Source organism: Papaver somniferum, chromosome 2, assembly GCF_003573695.1.
Source record: "Papaver somniferum cultivar HN1 chromosome 2, ASM357369v1, whole genome shotgun sequence".
Lineage (NCBI taxonomy): Eukaryota > Viridiplantae > Streptophyta > Magnoliopsida > Ranunculales > Papaveraceae > Papaver > Papaver somniferum.
Genome location: NC_039359.1, coordinates 80,472,934 through 80,487,912, shown reverse-complemented (window position 1 = coordinate 80,487,912; position 14,979 = coordinate 80,472,934). Strand labels below are relative to the sequence as shown.

The following is a 14,979-nucleotide window of genomic DNA, read 5'->3' as shown; positions in this document are numbered from 1 at the left end:
ATACTCCCTCCATCCCTATTACAAAGGCGGAGTTGTAAAAATTTGTAGTCCCATTAGATAGGCAGATTTTTAATTCCAAGATGGGTTTTTCCATATATCGCCCTTATTTATTATAGGTGGTTATCACCACAATTAAGTTAATGTTTCTAGTGTTGGAAATTGTACAAAGGATAAAACAGGAAAGAGGATGGAAATGTAGGAAATCAAAAAAAATTCTTATTCTAAGAGAAACTCACTTCTCCGCCTATATAATGGGGACGGAGGAAGTATAAATTATATCTATCTCATTAATCAATCAATATGAAAAAAATTATACTATTGTAAATAATCTTCAGTTAATTGGAAATTTAAGATAAATGTAGCAATTAAATCTTATTATTACTAGAGTTTGTTATTATCATATTAACAAACTCGTATGTCTAGCGAAACTTGGGCCAACCCGAGGAACCCAAAGAACATAACTTAAACGGACTTGGGCAGTACCTCCATGGATTCCACGCGTTCGATGGGCTATCTGGGCAAAGGATTCCTAACTCGGGTCTGCCATGGCCAAGACTTCTAACCCGCCCAACCAACCCAAATCCCACCCCTACTATATTGTACTGATATTGACTTTATTTCTATTATTGTTTTTGAAGATGCAACAATTTAAACCAGTGTTCAGATTCCTGCGTTCCCGTCTTCCACTAAGATAAAAATGAAAATTATCTGCTCATCAAAATATCCTGGCTAAATTGGGGCTTAAGTACATTAATTGGGGCCTAACGAAATTTTGTTTCCACCAATGGTGGGGTGTTTAAAAATTAGATGCAATTACCACATAACCCTTACTCTAAAATACTAAGATCTAATTTCATACACCTCCTTCGCTAAAACTCGATAACCACCGCCGCCATTTCCATAATCACCGTCGTCTTCACGGTCAACTCCATTATCGAATCACATCATCAATGATTATACAAACAAAAAAAAAAACTCTTAAATTAGATTTAACGCCTAAAACCCAATCTCGAATTGATTATCCCAAAGTTATACTCAAACTAGGTCAAATTACATATAAGATTGGATAGAACTAACAACTTAATATAAAAGCTATGTCCACGTAGCATTTTTTTTACGACTATTTAGTGTTTTCATAGGAGACTCAACAGATGTCAAAAATTCTCTCGGAAATTTTGACGGCAAGGATAGTTTAGAAAGTTTTAAAATAACGGGTATAGATTAGTATGTCGGTTATTAGTTTGGGGACAGTTTGACCAATTCCCCAAGAAAAAACTCAGAATTTCTTCAAAACTGACGAACATATATACCCAGAATCGAGGGATATGTTGCAATACATATACCGATTCTGGGTTTGGGTTTCAAAAATGAGAAATTAGAATCGGTATACATATCACAAAGCAAGTCCCGATTCTTGTTAATTTCTTCTGTCAATTATTCTGACTACAATCGGTTTATAATGACATGAACAAATGCCGATTTTTACAATCTACCCACAAACGTTTTATATTGACGTGAACAAATGCCGATTACAAGAAAAAAGATAAAATTGCTAGAATCGATTCACTTATTCGAGCAGCTCCACTTCCATAGTAGTAGTTGAACCATGACAAAAAGATTCTAGCACCCCGTAATCCAACTTCAGAACCCATAGCTCATACTAATTAGGATTTCACGACAAACCAGCAATAATTTCTCAATCACTAATTCAATAGTTCACAACAGAAATCACTGTTATCTCAAATCAATTTATCCACTGATCTTTCAATTTACTAAAGGTCACAGCTTTGAAATCCCCTTTCCATTTTACAGAACCCATTTATTTATTAATCTTCTGCCTAAATTCAAAAAACCATCTCATTTCAATTTCAAATTTCAATCAAAGCACCAGTAAAATTAATTGAATCTGTTTTTCTTATTTTGGTTGCTTTACAGGTTGGTTGTGTGATTGAATAGAAGAAGAATATTGAACCCACCAACAAATTTGAGATTATCCATTTGTTTTATGAATAAATCTCATAAAGAGTAGTTACAATAATGTGATTAGTTTCTGATTGGAAAATAGAAGAAGAGGATTTTGGATTATGGGTATTTTTGTTGTTGGTTTCAATCTGAACAAAAGAGACACGTGATGGAGAGTTGGCCACGTCCACTCATCTCTTAATAAGCTCACCTGCTTAGATACAGTAACAAAAGAGATTCCTTATTTCCCTTGTATCATATGCTCCGATTCTTGTACTAATCGGTCTATTTATGTGTAACCAAAACACCGATTCCTATAGTTTACAAATCGGTTTATATGTGTATAACCAATGTAGTCAATATCGGCCGTATCGGTCGATATATCGGGGATATTTCGGATATCGGCCCAGAACGATATGATAAGAAGGATATCGGGGATACGATATTCGCCCGATAATATCGGCCGTTTCGGTCAAATATCGGCCGTATCGGTTGATACGAAATTTTCCTACATTTCTCGATATGAGACGGTATTGGTCGTTTTCTATAAATTTTAAGGGTAATTTTGGCGAAGAAAGTCTTCCAGGTGGTAGTAGAGGTGCATGTAGCTCTCGAAGCAAGTTACTAAAGTTACTCTTTTGTTTTTTTGATAAAATTGATGTTATCTATTATATCTTATCCGAAAATGTGTGGAGAAAATGTTTAATATAAAATTATAGTCTCTAAATCTAGAACCGATATTATACCGATATTTCAACGATAATATCCCCGATATAAAATCGTACCAGTGTATCGGTCCCGGCCGAGATGAACCGATATCCGATATTAACTACATTGTGTATAACCAAAACACCGATTCCTAGTGTAATAATCGGTCTAAATGTGTATACCCAAAACACCGATTCCTATAATATTCCAATATAGTAAACAATATACACCGATTTTAGGTGTTGTTCGCGAATGGAAACTTCAACCCAGAAACGGTTTACAGATGCATGAACATTCACCGATTCTGGTCTTGATTTTTGTCAAAAAAAAATCAAAATTTCTTCGAATTTTGATAATGTATTAAGTGTTGGTTGATTTTGGATTACCTTAATTAAATATCTATTAATCATCCTAATTAACACTAATTAATCAAGGGCAAATTAGTCAATAAGGAAAATAATTTGCTAAAAGGTTTCTCATTTTACTTCAAAATATCTTATTTTGACATGTAGTGATAGGCCCAAATTAATCATAGTAGGCTCAATTTAGCCGGGCAAAATATTATAAGGTTTCTTCTTGGATTTTGATGAAAATATTTTGTTTCCGTCAAAGTTAATGACAAATAATACATTTCCTTCCATATAAATAAAGATCTAATAAAGTATTTTACAACCATTTGAGTCATTTGACTATTTGTTTATTTCAGTTTTGGTGCTTTGGTTTGTTTTATCCAAGTATTGGTTTAAACGTTGTTTTTTTCTTTCCTTTTTTGTCAGACAACAGCGGGAATTGAACCCTTAACCTATCACTTGGGAGTTCAATCCTAACCAACTAGACTAATCCCAGTTAGATAGGATTAACCCAGTTTTTTCATCTTGACAAGACTAAAACTAAGTTCTTATACGAGCGAACGTCTTGGTTTAAACGTTGGCTCATATAAGAACTTAGTTTTAGTCCAGTCAAGATACCGTATCTTGTAACTTTTCAAAAACTAGAATATCTAGGATATCCTCCTTTTCTTTTGTTAATTAAACAAAAATCTTAATTTTGTACTTGTAAGTCATATAGATAACACTTCAAAAATCAAATCATGATAATGAATAATATTTTTCTACATGTTCTTAGATGGACACTCACCCTTATAATTTGAGTGGAAAATTAGTCAAACCGTGAAAATATATAGACACATAAACTGGTAGCAACTGACGTATTTTTCTACGACTATTTTTTTTTTAATAATATGAGGGTAGAATGGGAAATAACGAAAAGTAAGTTGCCAAGGTTTGGTTGAGTGAAGAACCAAATCACACGAAAGAGAAAGAAGGAGTTGCTTCTTGGTTAACCAGCTTTGGCTTTTACTAGGCAAGCTACTTTCACCTACCATTGATGTTTAGTTGGCAGGCAGACCACTCAATTTTTCAATTTTTAAATCCCAACTTAGAATTTCCTTCCTTTTTAGTCTCAAACTTGGGTTTTGTTTACGTCTCCCATGAATCTCTCGTCCATAGTAATTTCCTATGCCTGGATCGTGGAATGAATATATAAATGATATACACGACCTACCAATAGGACCACTCTTTTGGATCCCCTTTATCTAGTCTAGGTTTCAGTGTGCCAGTCTAATGGGTCGGGTCGACTTCTTATCCGACACATCTCTAGGTTTTACTTGGTGTTCGCTTATGTTTCTTCTCTAATCAAACTTGTTTCGAGTGTCGAACCTGCTCCTGAAGCAGAATCAGTTGAGATCCAAGACCTCCATCTAATGTCATACAGCATAGTCCGCCTGGATGTAAAGTCTTCTCACAATTAATATACTGATTCTTTTCCTTGATACTACTGCATTGATAGGAAAATGATAGATATCCACTGAAAAAAAAACTCCAAAAGAGACCGAGTGAGGTATTCACTTTGAACAGCACATATCCCTGGAAGGTTTTCCAAAGACGAAGGTTGTTAAATCGTGAATCGCATCGCGAATCATTTTTCATTATTAAGAATCGAATCGTATGTTATTGTGTATCGAAGATTCATGGTTAATCTTTGAATACACATATACATATTGGAGTTATAGATTAATAAATTATAGATATGAATAATGAAGACACAATTTAGAGTCTAGATCGGTGATTGTACACTTAATCAGGTGGACGTGGATTTTGAGTTCGAATTTTGGGTTCTCGCGCTCCCCAAAATGTCTCCAAAAATTAATTTTTAATAAGAATCATTTGGATTTAGACTTGTCAAACTTATGAATCGGGTGCGAATCACATAAGTCAAAATGTGAATCGTAAAATTCACAACAGATTCAATTCACTTGGGATTCGAATAGTTTGAGGAATTTTTTTAACGAATCATAAGAGTCGAATCATGAATCATAAGATTTTAAAAACTATGCTAAAGACCATTGGACCCTCTCGGGATTTTTGTTGTATGTGTAAAAATGTTGATTCTATGTATAAGGAGGTCTAGAGCATCCCACCTGAAAACACAACATCGGATGGAGAATATATAGTTAAACTACTTAGTTTTGTTACTAATTCACCGATTCAAATGAGGAGGCTGTCGAATTTTGAATTTATACCCTCAAATCAACACCCAATGATTTACCATTTTGATAAAGACGTATGTTTTGTTTTCTTGTTAGAGTCTTAATAAACAAAAATGAATAATTGGTTGTGATTTTTTGAGACTTGATCCGAGTGAGGATCTAACCTTGAATTTATTGACGGACACTACCGCTCAATTACAACCTACATTCCTTAGTGAAGAGTTTGTGAGTTTCTCTGCTGCTAAAATTTGTCAGCAATTCGTGATTAAAGCCGCCAAAATGGAAAGCCTAAACAAAATGAATGATGAGCCAAACAAGGACAAATGCCCTACTTACTAGCTGTCTCATAAAGATTATTTTGTTTTTTTATACATATTTTTTCGTGTCTCATAAAAATTATTTTGTTTTTTTATACATATTTTTTTTCGTGTAGTAAAAATTTATTTACTCCATCCTTTCTAAAATTATGACGCCGCCTCTAATATATCTAGAGTGACACAAAACCCATTCCAGATTCCGCATCAAAACAAATGTCTCATAAAGATTATTTTGTTTTTTTATACATATTTTTTCGTGTCTCATAAAGATTATTTTGTTTTTTTGTACATATTTTTTCGTGTCTCATAAAGATTATTTTGTTTTTTATACATATTTTTTTCGTGTAGTAAGAATTTATTTATTCCATCCTTTCTAAAATTATGACGCCGCCTCTAATATACATAGAGTGACACAAAACCCATTCCATATTGTAAACCTGCATCAAACCAAATTGATTAACAATGAACCGAATTTTTTATCAAACAATTTTGGGGTGTTGTTTTAGTATTGCGAAAACTGTTAAACCTTGATTTGGTCTTGGTGGACTTTCAAACCAAATCGAAAACCAACGGTTTGAACCAACTAATATAAGATTGATTCTAAATTCTTTCATTTACAACCGTTAGATCTTGACGTTACTCAATTAAACACTTACAAAAATCTCAAGTTTAAACATATTTAGGATTTGATTGTTGTTATGATTGGTTAACTATTAATGACAATAGTTAATTGATAAATCTTCTTAATAATGAACTGTAGAATATTCATAACTAATCCAATATATATATATATATATATATATATATATATATATATATATATATGTTATTTCATTATTGTCGGGTTTTTTTTTTGTCGAAGGAAAAAGTTATATTAAAAAAGAAAAGGATTACAAAAGATTGAAACATCAATTACATGCTTATGAGCAATTCCCAGCTACTCCAAATGAGGTTGGTATCTACAAACTTGAAAGTATCTTGTTCACAAGACCATAATCCTACAACTTGTTTAATTGAATCAATGTTCTTTGCAGTATTTTTATGTCTTTCTCCAAATACTTTAGCACACAACATAATGTATTACCTCCCAAACTTTCTTCTCTCTTCCATATAAGACATTGCAGGACCATGCATCAAACAACTGAATTAAAGAACCAGGAAGAGGCCATGAAATCCTGAAGGCCTTTATGAAATAATCCCAAAGTTGGAACGAGTAGGTGATGTGAATCAACATGTGGTCTGACGACTCTCTTACTGGATTACACAACACACAAATATCGTTTTTTTAAACCTGAACCCCTCTGCTATTCAACATATCTCTTGTAGGAAGGAAGTATTGGAATGCAACCCATAAAAAGAAACCCACCTTAATAGGATCTTCAAAAATGCTTTTGAAACTGACATGGTTCCAACTCTCCCATCAGGGCATCATGACACCCTTTTGTAGAAAAGCTTTCCAGGATCTGCAACTCATCTTCCTTATCCACCAGCAAAGGCATATTGCCCAAGTCTCTTCTCAACAAGTCCCACTATATAACTTCTCATTGGCATTTAGAGGCTTCTTAAGATTTTCTCTCCATCCATTTATGTCTATCATCTCTGCAATTGAAATATCGTTATCTCTAACTGCTTTGTAAATGACTGAAAAAATATCCATCAAACAACGTCTATCTAACCATTTGTCTTTCCAGTATCGTATTCCCCTTCCATTCCTTACTATGAACCTCTGCAATTCTGGAACTACATTAACCACATTCTTCCATAAACTTCTGCATCGTGCTTTATTGTGCTGCTGTGTATTCTGATCAACTGCAAACTTCTACCGCACAACTGTTACTCGTAATATGGGTTTTGGTCTTTCTAGATATACCTATTGTAGCTAATTTCGGTCGAGATTTTCGATTTTGGTCCATGGCTGAGATGAGTTTCTCGGTCTCGCCGAAATGAGACGGCGTGGATTATCCAGAGATCCACCGATAAAATTAAATCCAACCTTTAAAACTTCGATTCCTTTTAAACTTTCTTAAAATTTGATGATGTTGTTTGTTTATATCTTTACACGTTTAATATATGTAACACAATGTACAAAAAACTTGACGCATATATTGCAAGCATAAAGTTTGAAAATAAAGGCTCGGAAATTTCACGGAAAACCTGCCCGAAATAAAGTTGTCCCGGTTCCGTCAATTGACCACATTCGATGTACCTACCAAATTGGTAAGTAGTTTGACCCGGAAGCATAAAAATCCGGTTTCGGGTTCAACCCGAGTAGGGGTATCTTAGACTTCCACAATCTTGCCAAATCAGTTACAAAGATACAGAGAAAGAGAAGCTTATAAATTGCAAATCCCTGAATCAGCTGTTCTTTTCTTCCATCTGTTTCTTTCTTACAATTCAATATTTTGAAGAAGAAGGAATCAGACCAAACACAGAGACCAAAAACGAAGGAGTTTCTCATCTATTACAGAGACCCTTCTCTCCTCTGAACAAACAAGAAGAGAGAACTCATTCTCTTAACCATGATCTCATTAAATGGAAGCAGTCTTTTGGTAATGTATTCAAAACCTTTGTTCTAATCTCAATTTTAAGCAGAACCCATGTCTTCAATTCTACAAAAATCCAAAAAAAATTCGATCTTTTTATGAATCTCTACTTCTTCTTTTTTTAATTAAATTTGGGATCTTTTCTTAAATCTGTTCTGATAATGTTTTGAATCTGAAATTTTGAGTTTTTTTTATATTCAATTGGATTTTTTGATTGAATCTGTGAATTAATTTGTGAACAGAGCAACACTGGTATTAGTACTAGTTTCTCTCAATCAAGAAGAAATGTTCCTTCTTCACCTTCAATAGTAATGGTGGCTCAATCTAACAATAATCCAAATCGAAAAGAGAAAAAAATTGGGGCCGTATCAAGTAATGGTAGTACTACTTCTGCTGCTGTTAATGAAATCAAAGAAATAGATTGCAAATCTACTATTGCTTCTGGTGGTGTTCAAGATTTTTATGGTGAAGATCAAGCTACTGAAGATCAACTTGTTACCCCTTGGACTACTTCTGTTGCTAGGTAACAACAACCAATCTTTTCGATGATTTCTATGCTGCTCTTTTTTTTTTAATTGATTTTTATTTTTATGGGGCTTTCTTGTTTTTTTATATGCATAGATAGATTGGGGGTAGTTTGGATGAATTCTTTCATCTTTCAAAAGTTTTGTCTTTTTTGCCTGTTTTGGCTTAAAGTTGAATTTGGTGGATTATAATCATATATATATCTGATTGTTAATGGATATTACACAAATTTTGCAAAAATACCCCTGATGTTGTATGCAGTTTTAGTTTAGAGTATAAAGAGGATGAAGCAGATAGATTTATCTTCCAGACACTGTTGATGTGGATGGATTTTAACTTCATTGCAATTTGCAATAGAATTTTGTTTTTGTTAAAACTTTGTATTTGTTTGTTGCAGTGGGTACTCGTTGTTGAGGGATCCACACCACAACAAAGGGCTAGCTTTCTCTGAGAAGGAGAGAGATGCTCATTACTTACGTGGTCTTCTACCACCAACTGTTGTGTCTCAAGATATTCAGGTCATATATTTTTCTCGAAATTTATATGGTTGTAGCTGTTCATTTTGCAAACGAGGAGTTCGTCTTTACTGATATTTTTGATTTCTCGATTCGTTTTATCAGGTGAAGAAAATGATGCACAATATGCGTCAATATAAAGTTCCATTGCAACGATACATGGCCATGATGGATCTTCAGGTAATTCATATTATGCAACAGTTTTAGTCCCATTTTATTGATGCTGTCATTGTTGTTGAAAGGCTTTATGTACATGTTTGTTGTTGCTTGTCTCTGTGCTGATTTACAGAACATGAACGAAAGGCTTTTCTACAAAGTGCTTATTAACAATGTGGAGGAATTACTACCTGTTGTTTACACCCCAACTGTTGGTGAGGCTTGTCAGAAATACGGAAGCATATTTAGACGCCCTCAGGGTCTTTATATCAGTTTAAAAGAGAAGTATAGCCTTTTTCGTTATTCTACTTGATACTATCCGAGTCATAGTTCTGGCACTGAGAAAATAAGTGGCTTTTTTAGGGGTAAGATTCTTGAGGTGCTCAAGAACTGGCCAGAGAAGAACATCCAAGTCATTGTCGTCACTGATGGTGAACGAATTTTGGGTCTTGGAGACCTTGGTTGCCAGGTAGCGAGTTTCCTAGTCTCTTTTCTTAACTCTCATGGCATACATAATTTCAGAACATTTGTCAGCGGCGTGTTTTCATATGCTTCGTGCTTATGGCTTGTTTCTGACCCGACTCCATTGTTTACAATGTCTGATTGATCATAGGGAATGGGAATACCTGTTGGGAAACTTGCTCTCTATACTGCACTAGGAGGAATTCGACCCTCTGCAGTAAGCACTAATGATACTCATATTTCCTAGAAACTCTATACCAGTCTGAATGTCATGTTACTTGGTCACTTGATCACTTGATTTGTAGTGGTATTTAAAGAGTCTCTGATGATTGTCCCATCTTTTTCCTGCTTGTTTAATTCTGTGCGAATATGAGGAATTAATTTTTTGTGTTTTCCAGTCCTTGCCTGTCACCATCGATGTGGGAACTAACAATGAGGCACTGTTGAAGGACGATTTCTACATTGGACTCAGGCAAAAGAGAGCAACTGGCCAGGTCTATACTTTTACAATAGTTGTTGAAGACAGGTTCTTCATTTTATGACTTACATATGTTCCTTACCATTTAAGTTATCATATTTTATTTGATATTGAATATTTCCATCCCTTCAGGAATATTCTGAGCTTCTAGATGAATTCATGTCCGCTGTCAAACAAGTCTACGGGGAGAAAGTCCTGATACAGGTCTAGTCACCATTCATCAAATGTTACATGCGTGATTTATGTTAATTTATCACTCAATGTATTTCTCGCAGCTTCTTTGGAATTCTGCTGACACACTTTTAATTATCTTCTGCAGTTTGAAGACTTCGCAAATCATAATGCTTTTGAGCTACTAGCAAAATACCGAAAAACTCATCTCGTCTTCAATGATGATATACAGGTAAAAGACTTTATTCAGAATTTTTTTAATTTTTTTCTTGCCATCCTAAGAGACGACCTTTGTTAGGGGAATTGGAGTTCTGATCATGGGTTGTGATGTTTTGCAGGGGACAGCATCTGTTGTCCTTGCAGGAATTGTTTCAGCCTTGAAGTTAGTTGGTGGGACTTTAGCTGAGCACACGTTTTTGTTTCTTGGTGCTGGAGAGGTAACCCATATATCTCTACCAAATTTTGTCTTCTGTCAGAGGAAAACAGTAATTTTTATGAAATATGCTAGAAAGGAAAAAAAAACTAAAAGAGGTGACGTACTGATGTGGTAAAATATGTGTCGTATTTGATGTGGCTTTGTTTCCCATTCTTGTTCTTTGTTGATTGCAGGCTGGTACAGGTATTGCTGAACTCATTGCTCTCGAGATGTCAAAACAGGTCAGGATCAATATTAGAATACCTTCTTATGCATCTTACATGATGTTCTCGCGGGAAACACTTTGATGAAGAAATCTTGAATTTAATTAGTGCTTTGTATCTGATTTTTGGTGTAGACCAAAGCTCCAATTGAAGAGACTCGAAAGAAGATTTGGCTTGTAGACTCCAAGGTACTAGAAGAGCAGAACGCTACCAATCAGAACATTGTTCTGTATTGTCTTTTTTATTCAATTGTTAGTTTCTTTAGGTTCTTTCTGTTGAAACAATCCGTGTTAAAATCTGCTGCAGGGATTGATTGTGAAGTCTCGCAAAGAATCACTTCAGCATTTCAAGGAACCATGGGCACATGACCATGAACCTATTAGGAATCTCTTGGATGCTGTGAAGTCAATCAAGCCGACTGTACTGATTGGATCATCTGGAGTTGGGCAAACATTCACAAAAGAGGTCGTTGAGGCCATGTCTTCCTTTAATGAGGTAATAGCTGTTTCCCAACTTTATCTCCATCTCCATCTCCATCTCCATCTTTATCTATTTGATGAGGCTGATATTGGTGCGTACAATGACATGCAGAAACCTGTAATTCTTGCTCTATCGAATCCAACCTCCCAATCAGAGTGTACAGCCGAACAGGCATACAGCTGGAGTAATGTAAGATATACGAACAGTACTCTCTATCTATAGATACATCATATATACATATATATGCGCACACGCACACCTTTGTGTACCATATAACTGAGTAACTCTTTTTCAGGGCCGTGCAATTTTTGCTAGTGGAAGTCCATTTGATCCTGTAGAATTCAATGACAGAGTGTTTGTGTCTGGCCAGGTTTGAGTTGACTCAGATTTCAGTAGAAAATATTTATAAAAGAGTTTCGGTTTGTTTGTTCCTCACTTTCTTTACTTGTCCATTGTTTGATACACAGGCCAACAACGCTTACATATTCCCTGGATTTGGTCTGGGTTTGATCATGTCAGGTGCCATCCGTGTTCACGACGACATGTTATTAGCAGCATGTAAGTATAAATACGCTGAGTAGCCATGGTTCAGTCTAATCCGAATCGCAGGGGCGAAAGATTGGCCCTCTAGTCTCTCTCAGTTTCAAACTGGACTGGGTAGACTGTTTTTATTTGTGTTTATATGTACGTTTCCCATACTTACCCCTGATTGCTTATTTCGTTTTCTCCCCCTTCAACAGCCGAGGCTCTAGCAGCAGAGGTGAGCCAAGAAAATTATGATAATGGTCTAATTTACCCACCATTTTCTGATATCAGAAAGATATCTGCTCAAATTGCTGCTAAAGTAGCTGCAAAGGCATATGAACTTGGTAAGTTTAAATTTTTTTTTAACTTCGTCACATGCTAACTCTGCAGAAAGAAAGATTTTGACCATATTACTTTTACATTTTTTAGGTTTGGCAACTCGTCTCCCTCAGCCACTGAATCTTGTTCAGTATGCTGAGAGCTGTATGTACAGCCCAGACTACCGAAGTTACAGGTGATCCAACTGGTTCAAAGTTTTGTTTTCTTTCAGGGTTTTTACAAACTGTAAGCTTTTTTTTTATGTCAAGATATTTTCATTCTTTTTTCTCTTGTGTTGTATTTGATTTCTCATATGAGAAGAAAAAAGTTGGTAGGTTTTGGTTGTAGGAGTCTTGGTAAATTGGGTAGAACTGGTGTGTGTGGGTGATTCAAATTTAAAGTGACTGTAAGAATATTATTGTACGTGAAATAATTATAGTCTGTTAGTCGATTTATCAGAAAACTTTGCGGATTTTGAAAGATTTAAGACCATAAAACTTTGCGGATTTTGAAAGATTTAAGACCATAGACTTTACCAGTTTTACAGAACAGACCGGAATTCTATATGGGTTGCAGAGGCCATTAGAAAACAGAGACGTCTCGTACATTGCAATTTGATAAAGTGAAACAGATTTTTTTACATGATCGGGAGTTGATTCCCATGATGTAGCAATTTGTTGCAGGTTCCTCGAAACAGTAGACGCGATTCATGAACCCGTCTTGGGTTTTTTGTTTCTCAAGTATAGCCTTGTTCGTACTTGCGAAACAGATCTTCTGTTTTTGCCTTCCTGAATGCACAGCAATCAGAGTGAGCAATAAAATGATATCTACCCTTCTCCATTCATTCTTGATGTTGGCAAGTAATCCGGCTTTGCATGAATCACATCCATAACAAAGCTGCGTTTGCTCGTTATTCCACATTAAGCAATCCATGTCTGCTGCCGTGTTTATCGGACTAATCCAATACGTCGGATTTACAAACGTGAATCCACATTGCGTTGGAGGCTTGCAACAGCCAGACTGTAATAACAAAAAGAAATCCGGGTTAGGAGAAACTTGCACCAATTTTAATGAACAGATTCTTAAAGTGCTGTAGGAGGACATGGTGCTCTACCTGTAACGGAGTGATGCGTGCATTGAAGAAATCTTGAGCGAAATGGTAACTTTGATTCAGTTCCGTGCACATGCTTGTCGAGCTGAGACAAGCTCGAATTTGGTCCCATTTGTATGAAGTTTGCAATCTTCGGCGTAACCAGCCGGAGTAATCATCAAGACGATATTCCAAGTACGATCTACTGGGAGCAATGAATACAACCATACAACCAAGTAATATCACGAGAACTAGCATAACCACCAAGTAGAAAAGAAGCAACCATGAAATTCTCCCAAATCCTCCTACCAACCCTGCAATTCCTACAACTAAGATCAAAATGCCAAGAATTACAACCGGCCACTGAAGAATCTTAACGCAAGAATTATCCGGTAATGTCGTCAGCCAAATACCGGCCCCTATGATCGGAATCGATAGAAGCGTGGCTATGAAGTTGATCACGCCAATGACACTATGGCTTGCTGCCATATTTGGAGATAGGGATGTTCAGATGCAAAGGAAGTGAAGAAGATCTCAAAAATGAACTTGGGTTAATGATTTGAACAGTATTGAAAAGAAAAGCGTGTTGAATTAACACCTTTTGCTGTTTGCTTTGGGGTTTAAGAAATAAAAGTGCTCAGATTTTTCAACCCATTTTCATGAAAAGTGGGATTAACGTTATCACTTCCAACTTACTTTTTTTTGTCAAGAGGACTTTTTACACTGGCTAGTGGTTAGGCTTATCAGATGCTGGACTGCTGGAGAAGAAAGCTCGAACAAACGCTCACCCAAACACACGGCTCAATGCTAAAAATTAAGCTCAATATGATTAATTGAGCTTGCAAATTACATAATTGGACAGTCTTGATTCCCATCATGTAGCAATTTGTTGCATGATCCTCAACACATTCGAGGTGAACCCCGAATGTAGAAACCATATAATATCACAAACCACAACCATTCGAGATTGTTAATAGGGATACCCAATAATATAGGGTGTACCAAAATACATATAGGACAAAATAACCATTTCCCTTGTGCACCAGCAAATTGGCACCCTCCGTTAGCAGCCTTGCAACCATTCTAATTACTTACTAGTAATCCATCAACAAAGGTGATTATCAAAAGAAAAGAAGAAACAGTGGGTAAAATTTAAGAATCACATCCCAAAGATATAAATTCCTTATACAGAGACAAGTACGGGTCGAATCCACAAGGAGCGCTGAAAATACTGTAATCAATATCTCTAATAAAACTAACACGAAACAATTTTTTAGGATTTTTAGAATTGAAAATAAAATAATAAAATTAAACTAAACTAATAGAATAAATCCAAATGAAAAACTCAGTAACCGGGGTTTATAGTATCCACCATATTTTCTATTCAATTACTGAAATAAAACGTAATCCATGAATTATTTATTGTCCATTCTATTGACATTACCAATTATATGTATTAGAGTCGCAAATATCACTGGGACACCCTAAGCATGGCATATAAAAAGACTAAACCCAAGCATGTACCGTCGAATTGCATTAGCG

The 14,979-nt window shown here is 35.4% G+C and overlaps 1 protein-coding gene and 1 pseudogene across 1 annotated transcript; one reads left to right on the top strand and one right to left on the bottom strand.

Moving 5' to 3' along the window:
• The first annotated feature begins 7,861 nt into the window (after positions 1–7,861).
• On the top strand, positions 7,862–12,827 carry LOC113348167 (NADP-dependent malic enzyme-like). The gene is made up of 19 exons (XM_026591873.1): positions 7,862–8,084; positions 8,321–8,601; positions 9,001–9,121; positions 9,224–9,298; positions 9,408–9,559; positions 9,638–9,743; positions 9,888–9,953; positions 10,135–10,230; positions 10,347–10,418; positions 10,534–10,617; positions 10,724–10,822; positions 10,995–11,042; positions 11,159–11,212; positions 11,331–11,519; positions 11,616–11,693; positions 11,800–11,874; positions 11,972–12,062; positions 12,245–12,373; positions 12,459–12,827. Exons 1-19 carry the CDS (start codon positions 8,055–8,057, stop codon positions 12,545–12,547), a joined length of 1,935 nt encoding a protein of 644 aa, XP_026447658.1. The 5' UTR covers positions 7,862–8,054; the 3' UTR covers positions 12,548–12,827.
• Positions 12,828–12,995: 168 nt separating this feature from the next.
• On the bottom strand, positions 12,996–13,984 carry LOC113348168 (annotated as a pseudogene).
• Between the last annotated feature and the right edge of the window lie 995 nt (positions 13,985–14,979).